Source organism: Salvelinus alpinus, chromosome 30 (assembly GCF_045679555.1).
Source record: "Salvelinus alpinus chromosome 30, SLU_Salpinus.1, whole genome shotgun sequence".
NCBI classification, from domain to species: Eukaryota; Metazoa; Chordata; class Actinopteri; order Salmoniformes; family Salmonidae; genus Salvelinus; species Salvelinus alpinus.
The window spans coordinates 4,294,590-4,310,959 of NC_092115.1; the positions used below are offsets into that span (position 1 = coordinate 4,294,590).

The window sequence follows — 16,370 nt, forward strand, 5'->3', positions numbered from 1 at the left end:
AGCATTGAGTGAGTGATTTGGGCCCAAAAAATTATGCTCTTTGTTTTTGTGATGTTTAGCATCACCCTATTGCTAGTTACACATTTTTAAAACTGACTGGAGCCCTATGTTAAGGGTGCCAGTTATTTATTTTACTGTTGTAGCTGACATGTATACTGTTATACAGACTCACGGGCATTATTCAAGGTCATTTGTAAAAACAGAAAACAATAATGTCCCTAGCCGGCTGCCCTGCGGTACACCACACCCAACTGAATTTGCACGAGTCTCTACTAACGAAAGCCCCCTGTGTTAACTCTCAATCCATGATAAGGCAGAGGATACAAATCCATAACACCTATGTTTTTTTTTCAGCAATAGGTTATGATCAATGACATCAAAAGCCCACTGAAGTACAAACAAAACAGCTCTCACAATCTGCTTACTATCAATTTCTTTCAGCCAATCATCAGTCAGTGCCGAGCATGTTGAGTGCCCTTCCCTATAAGCATGCTGAAAGTCTGTCTGTTCATTTGTTTTCTGTCAAATAACTTTGTATTTGATCAAACACAATTTCCTCCTAAAGTTTGCTTAGCACTTGTAACAGGCTGATTGGTCGGCTGTTTGAACCATTTAAAGGGGGCTCTGTTATTCTTGGATAGCTGAATGACCTTTGACCCCCCTCCATGTCTGAGGGCACACAGTGTCTTCTAGACCTAAATTAAAAATGTGGCAAACAGGAGTCACAATGTATTCTGCTACCGACCGAGTACTGTTTTTTCCCCCCCGCATACTATTTAGTACGCTAGTATGGATATTTGGACATGGCCAGTGTGTCTGTAGTCAGTTAATGATTGCATCTCAAATGGCACCCTATTCCCTATATAGTGCACTACCTTTATCGAACCCTATTCCCTATATAGTGCACTACCTTTATAGAACCCTATTCCCTATATAGTGCACTACTTTTGACCAGAGTCCTACGGGGTCCTGTTGTAAGTTGTATTTCTCTGGAGTTACAGGGGTCTAGGTTGAAGCAGCAACGTTTAAAGCCCGTCTCTGTTTTACGTCTTTTAGTGAAGTCACTTCATATGTGATGTATGGACGGTGACCGTTTCATAAATAGGATCCTTTTTAACAACAAACCTGCACACGTTTCACTTTCTTTACCGAGTTACCGTGTCACTACGGTGGTAATACACTGTTAAACTGTTAAAAGCTCAGTCACAGTTTCATGCCTGTTAGTTCCTGGTTAATTAACCGATGTCAACCCGCTGTAATAGAAAGTGTTTCCACCACTAGATGGTGCTGTGAACTTTAATACTTTTCAGGGGGGCCACCATATTTCCTGCACCACATTCAGACAAACGTTGCAGATAGAAATGGCATGAATTGATCGATAGTCACAACAAATTCACCTGAACTGAATACTGTTGACAAATAATCTGCTTTTTATTAGTATTTACATCAGGGATTTTACACAGAGAAAAAACCTGCCGTAAAACAACGGCCTTAAAAGAAGCACATGAACACATTAGGACCATAGTGTGTGTGTGTGTGTGTGTGTGTGTGTGTGTGTGTGTGTGTGTGTGTGTGTGTCTTTAAATACTGTACATCAAATGCTGGTTGAAGACATACGCTTCCATATCTTGTATCAGACTTCTGTACTGTATACAGTGGGGCAAAAAAGTATTTAGTCAGCCACCAATTGTGCAAATTCTCCCACTTAAAAATATGAGAGAGGCCTGTAATTTTCATCATAGGGACACTTCAACTATGACAGACAAAATGAGAAAAAAAATCCAGAAAATCCCATTGTAGGATTTTTAATGAATTTATTTGCAAATTATGGTGGAAAATAAGTATTTTTAAATGGGAGAACTTGCACAATTGGTGGCTGACTAAATACTTTTTTGCCCCACTGTATACAGTCCGTAGAGATCAGAGCCTATAGTCATAAACCTTCATTCAGAGTAGGACTGCTGACCTAGGATCAGTTTAGCCTTTTGAGATCATAATGAATGAGATGACATGGACAGGAATAGCCTGATCCTAGATCAGCACTACTGCTCTGAGATGGTTTAATGAATACAGGCCCCAGATAGGAGACGGTGAACTGTAATACTTTTCAGAGGGCGGGGCCACCGTATTTCCTGCACCACATTCAGTAGCCAAACGTTGCAGATAGAAATAGAATGAATAGAGCCAACGTGATTCCAACACACAGGTGCTCTCCAGGTAGAAGCTGTCCTTAACTACAGATCTAGAATCAGATTACCGTATATCCCCAATACTAATGGTTAAGGTACTATTAGGGCAGAGTTGGTCAACACTACCCCTGGGAGAACTCTTTACCCTTTTCACACTACTAACCCGAGTAGAGCTGTACTGGGCGAGCCTGGTAATGCAACAATCATAGTTCCTGGAACCATACTGGAAAGGACAATTGAACAAAATAAAATATCTGAGCCAGCAGAGTACGGTTCGGTTCTATAGTGTGAAGCAGGTACCGGTAGCGCTCCGGTAGGAGCGTCTGCCACCTCTGCATGACAGGGATGACAGCATAGCCACCTCTCTACATGACAGGGACGACAGCATAGCCACCTCTCTGCATGAGAGGGACGACAGCATAGCCACCTCTCTGCATGAGAGGGACAACAGCATAGCCACCTCTCTACATGACAGGGATGACAGCATAGCCACCTCTCTGCATGAGAGGGACGACAGCATAGCCACCTCTCTACATGACAGGGATGACAGCATAGCCACCTCTCTACATGACAGGGATGACAGCATAGCCACCTCTCTGCATGACAGGGACGACAGCATAGCCACCTCTCTGCATGAGAGGGATGACAGCGTAGCCACCTCTCTGCATGACAGGGACGACAGCATAGCCACCTCTCTGCACGACAGGGATGACAGCATAGCCACCTCTCTGCACGACAGGGATGACAGCATAGCCATCTCTCTGCATGAGAGGGATGACAGCATAGCCACCTCTCTGCATGACAGGGACGACATCGTAGCCACCTCTCTGCATGACAGGGATGACAGCATAGCCACCTCTCTGCACGACAGGGATGACAGCATAGCCACCTCTCTGCACGACAGGGATGACAGCATAGCCACCTCTCTGCATGACAGGGATGACAGCATAGCTACCTCTCTGCATGAGAGAGACGACAGCATAGCTACCTCTCTACATGACAGGGATGACAGCATAGCCACCTCTCCGCATCAGAGGGACGACAGCATCCAGTATCTGACCCTGTATCATTCAGCAGTCAGGGACAACCTCTACCTGAGACGATCAGAGAGACTTGTGTTTGCTGATGGGACAGAAGTTGAGGCACCGGAGAAGACCTCTTATCCACAGGCAGTGGACCAGAGGGAGGAGGAGGAGGCTGGCTCCGGTAGAACAGTACAGGGCTATCACTGTACTCTCCTCTGGAAGGAAACACTTAGACAGGCCGTAACCACTTGGAGAGAAAGAACCCTGAGAGAGAGAGAAAGGTAATACTGTATATATTGTGTCTATGGCGTACAGTGCATTCGGAAAGTATTCAAACCCTTTCTCCACATTTTGTTACAGCCTTATTCTTAAATTTAAATGAATTATTTTCCTCAATCTACACACACTACCCCATAATGACATCACACTACCCCATAATGACATCACACTACCCCATAATGACATCACAATACCCCACAATGACATCACAATACCCCATAATGACAAAGCGAAAATAAGGTTTTTAGAAATATCAAATTTACATAAATATTCAGACCCTTTGCTATGAGACGTGAAATTGAGCTCAGGTGCATCCTGTTTCCATTGATCATCATTGAGATGTTTCTACAAGTCCACCTGTGGTAAATTCAATTGATTGGACATGATTTGGAAAGTCACACACTGTCTATATAAGGTCCCACAGTTGACAGTGCATGTCAGAGCAAAAACCAAACCACGAGGTTGAAGGAATTGTCCGTAGAGCTCCGAGACAGGATTGTGTTGAGGCACAGATCTGGGGAAGGGTACCAAAAATATTCTACAGCATTGAAGGTCCCCAAGAACACAGTGGCCTCCATCATTCTTAAATGGAAGGCGTTTGGAACCACCAAGACTCTTCCTAGAGCCGGCCGCCCGGCCAAACTGAGCAATTGGGGGAGAAGGGCCTTGGTCAGGGAGGTGACCAAGAATCTGACGGTCACTCTGACAGAGCTCCAGAGTTCCCCTGTGGAGATGGGAGAACCTACCAGAAGGACAACCATCTCTGCAGCACTCCACCATTCAGGCCTTTATGGTAGAGTGGCCAGACTGAAGCCACTCCTCAGTGAAAGGCACATGACAGCCCGCTTGGAGTTTGCCAAAAAGCATCTAAAGAACTCTCAGACCATGAGAAACATGATTCTCTGGTCTGATGAAACCAAGATTGAACTCTTTGGCCTGAATGACAAGCATCACGTCTGGAGGAAACCTGGCACCATCCCTACGGTGAAGCATGGTGGTGGCAGCATCATGCTGTGGGGATGTTTTTCAGTGGCAGGGACTGGGAGACTAGTCAGGATCGAGTGAAAGATGTACAGAGATCCTTAATTAAAACCTGCTCCAGAGCGCTCAGGACCTCAGAATGGTGTGAAGGTTCACCTTCCAACATGACAACGACCCTAAGCACACAGCCAAGACAACGCAGGAGTGGCTTTGGGACAAGTCGCTGAATGTCCTTGAGTGGACCAGCCAGAGCCCGGACTTGAACCCGATCTAACATCTCTGGAGAGACCTGAAAATAGATGAGCTGTGACGCTCCCCATCCAACCTGACAGAGCTTGAGAGAATCTGCAGAGAAGAATGAGAGAAACTCCCCAAATACAGGTGTGCCAAGCTTGTAGCGGCATACCCAAGAAGACTCAAGGCTGTAATCGCTGCCAAAGGTGCTTCAACGAAGTACTGAGTAAAGAATCTGAATACTTATGTAAATGTTTTTTTTTAAAATATATATATATATATAAATGTATAAGAAAATAAAAAGTGTTTGCTTTGTCATACAGTATTGTGATGTCATTAAGGGGTATTGTGATGTCATTATGGGGTATTGTGTGTAGATTGATGAGGGTCAAAAATTATTTAATACATTTTAGAATAAGGCTGTAACGTAAACAAAATGTGGAAATAGTGAAGGGGTCTGAATACTTTCCGAATAAACTGTATACAGGACAAGGCTAAAGCACAAAACAGATCTGTTAACATTGAGGTATCAGGGTAACATCAGAGTTAGTTTGATATGTTAACATCAGAGTTAGTAGGTTCATTTGATCTGTTAACATCAGAGTTAGTTGGTTAGTTTGATATGTTAACATCAGAGTTAGTTGGTTAGTTTGATCTGTTAACATCAGAGTTAGTTGGTTAGTTTGATCTGTTAACATCAGAGTTAGTTTGATCTGTTAACATCAGAGTTAGTTGGTTAGTTTGATCTGTTAACATCAGAGTTAGTTGGTTAGTTTGATCTGTTAACATCAGAGTTAGTAGGTTAGTTTGATCTGTTAACATCAGAGTTAGTTGGTTAGTTTAATCTGTTAACATCAGAGTTAGTAGGTTCATTTGATCTGTTAACATCAGAGTTAGTTGGTTAGTTTGATCTGTTAACATCAGAGTTAGTTGGTTCGTTTGATCTGTTCCAGAGCTAGCACACCAGATTCAACACATGACTAAAATCCCCAAGTCCTTGACTAGGGTACTCGGGTAATCAGGTGAGCTGGTTCAGGGCTACCACAACATTGTGAAACATCTGGGTGTTCCAGTGGAGAGGTTTATTACGGATCGAGTGACTTACCAGGATGAAACTGGGGTTGTTGCGGTTCCTCCAGTTGAAGGACGGAACACTGATCTCCGGGTACTGGTTGTCATGGAGAACCTGACAGCCGCTGTGGGTGTGGCCACTGAGAACCAGGCGGGGCTTAAACCATTGCAGCAGCTGGGAGGAGGAAGGGAAGGAATCTTTCATCACACCTGTACCCCAGGAGGCTGGTGAGGGGAGGACGGGTCATAATAATGGCAGGGTTCATTCACACCGTTCCAGCCGTTACTATGAGCCTGTCCTCCCCATTTAAGATGCCACCAGCCGCCTGTGACTTGTACCTCACACTAATGGCAAATGTAACATTTTATCAGGGGTGGACAACTAACTCTCTACAAGATAATGGTTTACTGGATAACCAGGCCGCTCATTAAAGATGCTCTGTTGGTGAAAGGTCAATGACAGCTGCACGATGACCACTGTCCACATCACAGACATCCGGTACCTGGTCTAGTGACAGACATCCGGTACCGTCTCTGGTCTAGTGACAGACATCCGGTACCGTCCCTGGTCTAGTGACAGACATCCGGTACCGTCCCTGGTCTAGTGGCAGACATCCGGTACCGTCCCTGGTCTAGTGACAGACATCCGGTACCGTCCCTGGTTTAGTGACAGACATCCGGTACCTGGTCTAGTGACAGACATCCGGTACCGTCTCTGGTCTAGTGACAGACATCCGGTACCGTACCTGGTCTAGTCCAGACATCCGGTACCGTCCCTGGTTTAGTGACAGACATCCGGTACCTGGTCTAGTGACAGACATCCGGTACCGTCTCTGGTCTAGTGGCAGACATCCGGTACCTGGTCTAGTGGCAGACATCCGGTACCGTCCCTGGTCTAGTGACAGACATCCGGTACCGTCTCTGGTCTAGTGACAGACATCCGGTACCTGGTCTAGTGGCAGACATCCGGTACCGTCCCTGGTCTAGTGGCAGACATCCGGTACCTGGTCTAGTGGCAGACATCCGGTACCGTCTCTGGTCTAGTGACAGACATCCGGTACCTGGTCTAGTGGCAGACATCCGGTACCGTCTCTGGTCTAGTGACAGACATCCGGTACCTGGTCCAGTGGCAGACATCCGGTACCGTACCTGGTCTAGTGACAGACATCCGGTACCGTCCCTGGTCTAGTGACAGACATCCGGTACCGTCGTCCCTGGTTTAGTGACAGACATCCGGTACCTGGTCTAGTGACAGACTTCCGGTACCGTCCCTGGTCTAGTGACAGACATCCGGTACCGTCCCTGGTCTAGTGACAGACATCCGGTACCGTCGTCCCTGGTTTAGTGACAGACATCCGGTACCTGGTCTAGTGACAGACATCCGGTACCGTCCCTGGTCTAGTGACAGACATCCGGTACCGTCCCTGGTCTAGTGACAGACATCCGGTACCGTCCCTGGTCTAGTGGCAGACATCCGGTACCGTCCCTGGTCTAGTGACAGACATCCGGTACCTGGTCTAGTGGCAGACATCCGGTACCTGGTCCCTGGTCTAGTGACAGACATCCGGTACCTGGTCCAGTGGCAGACATCCGGTACCGTCGTCCCTGGTCTAGTGACAGACATCCGGTACCGTCGTCCCTGGTCTAGTGACAGACATCCGGTACCTGGTCTAGTGACAGACATCCGGTACCGTCCCTGGTTTAGTGACAGACATCCGGTACCTGGTCTAGTGACAGACATCCGGTACCGTCCCTGGTCTAGTGACAGACATCCGGTACCGTCTCTGGTCTAGTGACAGACATCCGGTACCTGGTCTAGTGACAGACATCCGGTACCGTCCCTGGTCTAGTGACAGACATCCGGTACCGTCCCTGGTCTAGTGACAGACATCCGGTACCGTCCCTGGTTTAGTGACAGACATCCGGTACCTGGTCTAGTGACAGACATCCGGTACCGTCCCTGGTCTAGTGACAGACATCCGGTACCGTCTCTGGTCTAGTGACAGACATCCGGTACCTGGTCTAGTGGCAGACATCCGGTACCGTCCCTGGTCTAGTGACAGACATCCGGTACCGTCCCTGGTCTAGTGACAGACATCCGGTACCGTCCCTGGTTTAGTGACAGACATCCGGTACCGTCCCTGGTCTAGTGACAGACATCCGGTACCTGGTCTAGTGGCAGACATCCGGTACCGTCTCTGGTCTAGTGACAGACATCCGGTACCGTCCCTGGTCCAGTGGCAGACATCCGGTACCTGGTCCAGTGGCAGACATCCGGTACCGTACCTGGTCTAGTGACAGACATCCGGTACCGTCCCTGGTCTAGTGACAGACATCCGGTACCGTCGTCCCTGGTTTAGTGACAGACATCCGGTACCTGGTCTAGTGACAGACATCCGGTACCGTCCCTGGTCTAGTGACAGACATCCGGTACCGTCCCTGGTCTAGTGACAGACATCCGGTACCGTCCCTGGTCTAGTGACAGACATCCGGTACCGTCGTCCCTGGTTTAGTGACAGACATCCGGTACCTGGTCTAGTGACAGACATCCGGTACCGTCCCTGGTCTAGTGACAGACATCCGGTACCGTCCCTGGTCTAGTGACAGACATCCGGTACCTGGTCTAGTGACAGACATCCGGTACCGTCCCTGGTCTAGTGACAGACATCCGGTACCTGGTCTAGTGACAGACATCCGGTACCGTCCCTGGTCTAGTGACAGACATCCGGTACCGTCCCTGGTCTAGTGACAGACATCCGGTACCGTACCTGGTCTAGTGACAGACATCCGGTACCTGGTCTAGTGACAGACATCCGGTACCGTCGTCCCTGGTTTAGTGACAGACATCCGGTACCTGGTCTAGTGACAGACATCCGGTACCGTCCCTGGTTTAGTGACAGACATCCGGTACCTGGTCCAGTGGCAGACATCCGGTACCGTACCTGGTCTAGTGACAGACATCCGGTACCGTCCCTGGTTTAGTGACAGACATCCGGTACCTGGTCTAGTGACAGACATCCGGTACCGTCCCTGGTCTAGTGACAGACATCCGGTACCGTCCCTGGTCTAGTGACAGACATCCGGTACCGTCCCTGGTCTAGTGGCAGACATCCGGTACCGTCGTCCCTGGTCTGGTGACAGACATCCGGTACCTGGTCTAGTGACAGACATCCGGTACCGTCCCTGGTCTAGTGACAGACATCCGGTACCGTCCCTGGTCTAGTGACAGACATCCGGTACCGTCCCTGGTCTAGTGGCAGACATCCGGTACCGTCGTCCCTGGTCTAGTGACAGACATCCGGTACCGTCCCTGGTCTAGTGACAGACATCCGGTACCGTCCCTGGTCTAGTGACAGACATCCGGTACCTGGTCTAGTGACAGACATCCGGTACCGTCCCTGGTTTAGTGACAGACATCCGGTACCGTCGTCCCTGGTCTAGTGGCAGACATCCGGTACCTGGTCTAGTGACAGACATCCGGTACCGTCCCTGGTCTAGTGGCAGACATCCGGTACCTGGTCTAGTGACAGACATCCGGTACCGTCTCTGGTCTAGTGGCAGACATCCGGTACCTGGTCTAGTGGCAGACATCCGGTACCGTCCCTGGTCTAGTGACAGACATCCGGTACCGTCTCTGGTCTAGTGACAGACATCCGGTACCTGGTCTAGTGGCAGACATCCGGTACCGTCCCTGGTCTAGTGACAGACATCCGGTACCGTCCCTGGTCTAGTGACAGACATCCGGTACCGTCCCTGGTCTAGTGACAGACATCCGGTACCGTCCCTGGTCTAGTGGCAGACATCCGGTACCGTCGTCCCTGGTCTGGTGACAGACATCCGGTACTTGGTCTAGTGACAGACATCCGGTACCGTCCCTGGTCTAGTGACAGACATCCGGTATCGTCCCTGGTCTAGTGGCAGACATCCGGTACCGTCCCTGGTCTAGTGACAAGACATCCGGTACCGTCCCTGGTCTAGTGACAGACATCCGGCACCGCCTCCTGGTCTAGTGGCAGACATCCGGCACCGTCTGGTCTAGTGACATACGGTACCTGGTTAGTGACAGACATCCGGTACCGTCCCTGGTTTAGTGACAGACATCCGGTACCGTCGTCCCTGGTCTAGTGGCAGACATCCGGTACCTGGTCTAGTGACAGACATCCGGTACCGTCTCTGGTCTAGTGGCAGACATCCGGTACCTGGTCTAGTGGCAGACATCCGGTACCGTCCCTGGTCTAGTGACAGACATCCGGTACCGTCTCTGGTCTAGTGACAGACATCCGGTACCTGGTCTAGTGGCAGACATCCGGTACCGTCCCTGGTCTAGTGGCAGACATCCGGTACCTGGTCTAGTGGCAGACATCCGGTACCGTCTCTGGTCTAGTGACAGACATCCGGTACCTGGTCTAGTGGCAGACATCCGGTACCGTCTCTGGTCTAGTGACAGACATCCGGTACCGTCCCTGGTTTAGTGACAGACATCCGGTACCGTCGTCCCTGGTTTAGTGACAGACATCCGGTACCTGGTCTAGTGACAGACTTCCGGTACCGTCCCTGGTCTAGTGACAGACATCCGGTACCGTCCCTGGTCTAGTGACAGACATCCGGTACCGTCGTCCCTGGTTTAGTGACAGACATCCGGTACCTGGTCTAGTGACAGACATCCGGTACCGTCCCTGGTCTAGTGACAGACATCCGGTACCGTCCCTGGTCTAGTGACAGACATCCGGTACCGTCCCTGGTCTAGTGGCAGACATCCGGTACCGTCCCTGGTCTAGTGACAGACATCCGGTACCTGGTCCAGTGGCAGACATCCGGTACCGTCGTCCCTGGTCTAGTGACAGACATCCGGTACCGTCGTCCCTGGTCTAGTGACAGACATCCGGTACCTGGTCTAGTGACAGACATCCGGTACCTGGTCTAGTGACAGACATCCGGTACCTGGTCTAGTGACAGACATCCGGTACCGTCCCTGGTTTAGTGGCAGACATCCGGTACCGTCCCTGGTCTAGTGACAGACATCCGGTACCTGGTCTAGTGACAGACATCCGGTACCGTCCCTGGTCTAGTGACAGACATCCGGTACCGTCTCTGGTCTAGTGACAGACATCCGGTACCTGGTCTAGTGGCAGACATCCGGTACCGTCCCTGGTCTAGTGACAGACATCCGGTACCGTCCCTGGTCTAGTGACAGACATCCGGTACCGTCCCTGGTTTAGTGACAGACATCCGGTACCTGGTCTAGTGACAGACATCCGGTACCGTCCCTGGTCTAGTGACAGACATCCGGTACCGTCCCTGGTCTAGTGACAGACATCCGGTACCGTACCTGGTCTAGTGACAGACATCCGGTACCTGGTCTAGTGACAGACATCCGGTACCGTCGTCCCTGGTTTAGTGACAGACATCCGGTACCTGGTCTAGTGACAGACATCCGGTACCGTCCCTGGTTTAGTGACAGACATCCGGTACCTGGTCCAGTGGCAGACATCCGGTACCGTACCTGGTCTAGTGACAGACATCCGGTACCGTACCTGGTCTAGTGACAGACATCCGGTACCGTCCCTGGTTTAGTGACAGACATCCGGTACCTGGTCTAGTGACAGACATCCGGTACCGTCCCTGGTCTAGTGACAGACATCCGGTACCGTCCCTGGTCTAGTGACAGACATCCGGTACCTGGTCTAGTGACAGACATCCGGTACCGTCGTCCCTGGTCTAGTGACAGACATCCGGTACCGACCCTGGTCTAGTGACAGACATCCGGTACCGTCCCTGGTCTAGTGACAGACATCCGGTACCTGGTCTAGTGACAGACATCCGGTACCGTCCCTGGTCTAGTGACAGACATCCGGTACCGTCCCTGGTCTAGTGACAGACATCCGGTACCGTACCTGGTCTAGTGACAGACATCCGGTACCTGGTCTAGTGACAGACATCCGGTACCGTCGTCCCTGGTTTAGTGACAGACATCCGGTACCTGGTCCAGTGGCAGACATCCGGTACCGTACCTGGTCTAGTGACAGACATCCGGTACCGTCCCTGGTTTAGTGACAGACATCCGGTACCGTACCTGGTCTAGTGACAGACATCCGGTACCGTCCCTGGTCTAGTGACAGACATCCGGTACCGTCCCTGGTCTAGTGACAGACATCCGGTACCGTCCCTGGTCTAGTGGCAGACATCCGGTACCGTCGTCCCTGGTCTGGTGACAGACATCCGGTACTTGGTCTAGTGACAGACATCCGGTACCGTCCCTGGTTTAGTGACAGACATCCGGTACCGTCCCTGGTCTAGTGACAGACATCCGGTACCGTCGTCCCTGGTCTGGTGACAGACATCCGGTACCGTCGTCCCTGGTCTAGTGACAGACATCCGGTACCGTCGTCCCTGGTCTGGTCTGGTCTAGTGACAGACATCCGGTACCGTCCCTGGTCTAGTGACAGACATCCGGTACCGTCCCTGGTCTAGTGACAGACATCCGGTACCGTCCCTTGTCTAGTGACAGACATCCGGTACCTGGTCTAGTGACAGACATCCGGTACCGTCGTCCCTGGTCTGGTGACAGACATCCGGTACCGTCGTCCCTGGTCTAGTGACAGACATCCGGTACCGTCCCTGGTTTAGTGACAGACATCCGGTACCTGGTCTAGTGACAGACATCCGGTACCGTCCCTGGTCTAGTGACAGACATCCGGTACCGTCCCTGGTCTAGTGACAGACATCCGGTACCGTCCCTGGTCTAGTGGCAGACATCCGGTACCGTCCCTGGTCTAGTGACAGACATCCGGTACCTGGTCTAGTGGCAGACATCCGGTACCTGGTCCCTGGTCTAGTGACAGACATCCGGTACCTGGTCCAGTGGCAGACATCCGGTACCGTCGTCCCTGGTCTAGTGACAGACATCCGGTACCGTCGTCCCTGGTCTAGTGACAGTTGCAGCCATATGGGCACTGTCAGTGACAGACATCCGGTACCTGGTCTAGTGACAGACATCCGGTACGCCGTCCCTGGTCTGAGTGACAGACATCCGGTACCGTCTGGTCTAGTGACAGACATCCGGTACCGTCCCTGGTCTAGTGACAGACATCCGGTACCTGGTCTAGTGGCAGACATCCGGTAGCCCTGGTCTAGTGACAGACATCCGGTACCGTCCCTGGTCTAGTGACAGACATCCGGTACGGTCCCCGGTTTAGTGACAGACATCCGGTACTCCCTGGTCTAGTGACAGACATCCGGTACCGTCTCTGGTCTAGTGACAGACATCCGGTACCTGGTCTAGTGGCAGACATCCGGTACCGTCCCTGGTCTAGTGACAGACATCCGGTACCGTCCCTGGTCTAGTGACAGACATCCGGTACCGTCCCTGGTCTAGTGACAGACATCCGGTACCGTCCCTGGTTTAGTGACAGACATCCGGTACCGTCCCTGGTTTAGTGACAGATATCCGGTACCGTCGTCCCTGGTCTAGTCCAGACATCCGTTACCGTCGTCCCTGGTCTAGTCCAGACATCCGTTACCGTCGTCCCTGGTCTAGTCCAGACATCCGGTACCGCCGCCCTGGTCTAGTCCAGACATCCGGTACCGTCCCTGGTCTAGTGACAGACATCCGGTACCGTCCCTGGTCTAGTGACAGACATCCGGTACCGTCGTCCCTGGTTTAGTGACAGACATCCGGTACCTGGTCTAGTGACAGACATCCGGTACCGTCCCTGGTCTAGTGACAGACATCCGGTACCGTCCCTGGTCTAGTGACAGACATCCGGTACCGTCGTCCCTGGTCTAGTGGCAGCATCGTCCGTCCCTGGTCTAGTGACAGACATCCGGTACCGGTCCGCTGGTCTAGTGACAGACATCCGGTACCGTCGTCCCTGGTCTGGTCCAGACATCCGTTACCGTCGTCCCTGGTCTAGTCCAGACATCCGTTACCGTCGTCCCTGGTCTAGTCCAGACATCCGTTACCGTCGTCCCTGGTCTAGTCCAGACATCGGTTGCCGTCGTACCTCGTCTAGTCCAGACATCCGGTACCGTCGTCCCTGGTCTAGTGCCAGACATCCGTTACCGTCGTCCCTGGTCTAGTGGCAGACATCCGGTACCGTCGTCCCTGGTCTGGTGACAGACATCCGGTACTTGGTCTAGTGACAGACATCCGGTACCGTCCCTGGTCTAGTGACAGACATCCGGTACCGTCCCTGGTCTAGTGACAGACATCCGGTACCGTCGTCCCTGGTCTAGTGGCAGACATCCGGTACCGTCCCTGGTCTAGTGACAGACATCCGGTACCTGGTCTAGTGACAGACATCCGGTACCGTCCCTGGTTTAGTGACAGACATCCGGTACCGTCGTCCCTGGTCTAGTGGCAGACATCCGGTACCTGGTCTAGTGACAGACATCCGGTACCGTCCCTGGTCTAGTGACAGACATCCGGTACCTGGTCTAGTGACAGACATCCGGTACCGTCCCTGGTTTAGTGACAGATATCCGGTACCGTCGTCCCTGGTCTAGTCCAGACATCCGTTACCGTCGTCCCTGGTCTAGTCCAGACATCCGTTACCGTCGTCCCTGGTCTAGTCCAGACATCCGGTACCGTCGTCCCTGGTCTAGTGCCAGACATCCGGTACCGTCGTCCCTGGTCTAGTGCCAGACATCCGGTACCTGTCTAGTGACAGACTTCCGGTACCGTCCCTGGTCTAGTGCCAGACATCCGTTACCGTCGTCCCTGGTCTAGTGCCAGACATCCGTTACCGTCGTCCCTGGTTTAGTGACAGACATCCGGTACCTGGTCTAGTGACAGACATCCGGTACCGTCCCTGGTCTAGTGACAGACATCCGGTACCGTCGTCCTGGTCTAGTGCCAGACATCCGTTACCGTCGTCCCTGGTCTAGTGCCAGACATCCGTTACCGTCGTCCCTGGTCTAGTCACAGACATCCGTTACCGTCGTCCCTGGTCTAGTCCAGACATCCGTTACCGTCGTCCCTGGTCTAGTGCCAGACATCCGTTACCGTCGTCCCTGGTCTAGTCCAGACATCCGTTACGTCGCCCTGGTCTGAGTCTGAGACATCCGTTACCGTCGTCCCTGGTCTAGTCCAGCATCCGGTACCGTCCCTGGTTTAGTGACAGAATCGTCCCTGGTTTAGTGACAGATATCCGGTACCGTCGTCCCTGGTCTAGTCCAGACATCCGTTACCGTCGTCCCTGGTCTAGTCCAGACATGACCGTTACCGGTACCGTCCCTGGTTGTGACAGATCCGTACCGCTCCCTGGTCTAGTACAGATCCGTTACCGTCGTCCCTGGTCTAGTCCAGACATCCGTTACCGTCGTCCCTGGTCTAGTCCAGACATCCGTTACGCGTCGTCGCCGTGGTCTAGTCCAGACATCCGTTACCGCTCGGCCGGCTGGTCATAGTACCGGGTACCGTCCTGGTTTAGTCGATATATTGGTCCGCGGGGGTCTAGTTCTATTGGGTACCGCCTGTCCCTGTCTAGTCCAGACATCCGTTACCGTCGTCCCTGGTCTAGTGCCAGACATCCGTTACCGTCGTCCCTGGTCTAGTCGACAGACATCCGGTACCTGGTCTAGTGCAGACATCCGGTACCGTCCCTGGTCTAGTGCCAGACATCCGTTACCGTCGTCCCTGGTCTAGTGCCAGACATCCGGTACCGTCGTCCCTGGTCTAGTGCCAGACATCCGGTACCTGGTCTAGTGACAGACATCCGGTACCGTCCCTGGTCTAGTGCCAGACATCCGGTACCGTCGTCCCTGGTCTAGTGCCAGACATCCGGTACCGTCGTCCCTGGTCTAGTCCAGACATCCGGTACCGTCCCTGGTCTAGTGACAGACATCCGGTACCTGGTCTAGTGACAGACATCCGGTACCGTCCCTGGTCTAGTGACAGACATCCGGTACCTGGTCTAGTGACAGACATCCGGTACCGTCCCTGGTCTAGTGACAGACATCCGGTACCGTCCCTGGTCTAGTGACAGACATCCGGTACCGTACCTGGTCTAGTGACAGACATCCGGTACCTGGTCTAGTGACAGACATCCGGTACCGTCGTCCCTGGTTTAGTGACAGACATCCGGTACCTGGTCCAGTGGCAGACATCCGGTACCGTACCTGGTCTAGTGACAGACATCCGGTACCGTCCCTGGTTTAGTGACAGACATCCGGTACCGTACCTGGTCTAGTGACAGACATCCGGTACCGTCCCTGGTCTAGTGCCAGACATCCGGTACCGTCGTCCCTGGTCTAGTCCAGACATCCGGTACCGTCGTCCCTGGTCTAGTCGCAGACATCCGTTACCGTCGTCCCTGGTCTAGTGACAGACATCCGTTACCGTCGTCCCTGGTCTAGTGCCAGACATCCGTTACCGTCGTCCCTGGTCTAGTCCAGACATCCGTTACCGTCGTCCCTGGTCTAGTCGCAGACATCCGGTACCGTCGTCCCTGGTCTAGTCCAGACATCCGTACCGTCGTCCCGGTCTAGTCCAGACATCCGTCCGTCGTCCCTGGTCTAGTCCAGACATCCGTTACCGTCGTCCCTGGTCTAGTCCAGACATCCGTTACCGTCGTCCCTGGTCTAGTCCAGA

At 52.4% G+C, this 16,370-nt stretch overlaps 1 protein-coding gene across 2 annotated transcripts in view; it reads right to left on the bottom strand.

Moving 5' to 3' along the window:
- Positions 1-1,407: 1,407 nt before the first annotated feature.
- Positions 1,408-16,370, bottom strand: part of LOC139559942 (metallophosphoesterase 1-like) — a 35,906-nt gene continuing 20,943 nt past the window's right edge. For both annotated transcript variants that reach the window (XM_071376423.1, XM_071376422.1), the window contains 2 exons: positions 5,814-5,954; positions 1,408-3,478 (listed from right to left, as the gene is read on the bottom strand). In XM_071376423.1, coding sequence (XP_071232524.1) covers positions 3,293-3,478; positions 5,814-5,954 — 327 coding nt within the window. In that variant the 3' untranslated portion in view covers positions 1,408-3,292. The remainder of the gene's footprint in view (positions 3,479-5,813; positions 5,955-16,370) is intronic.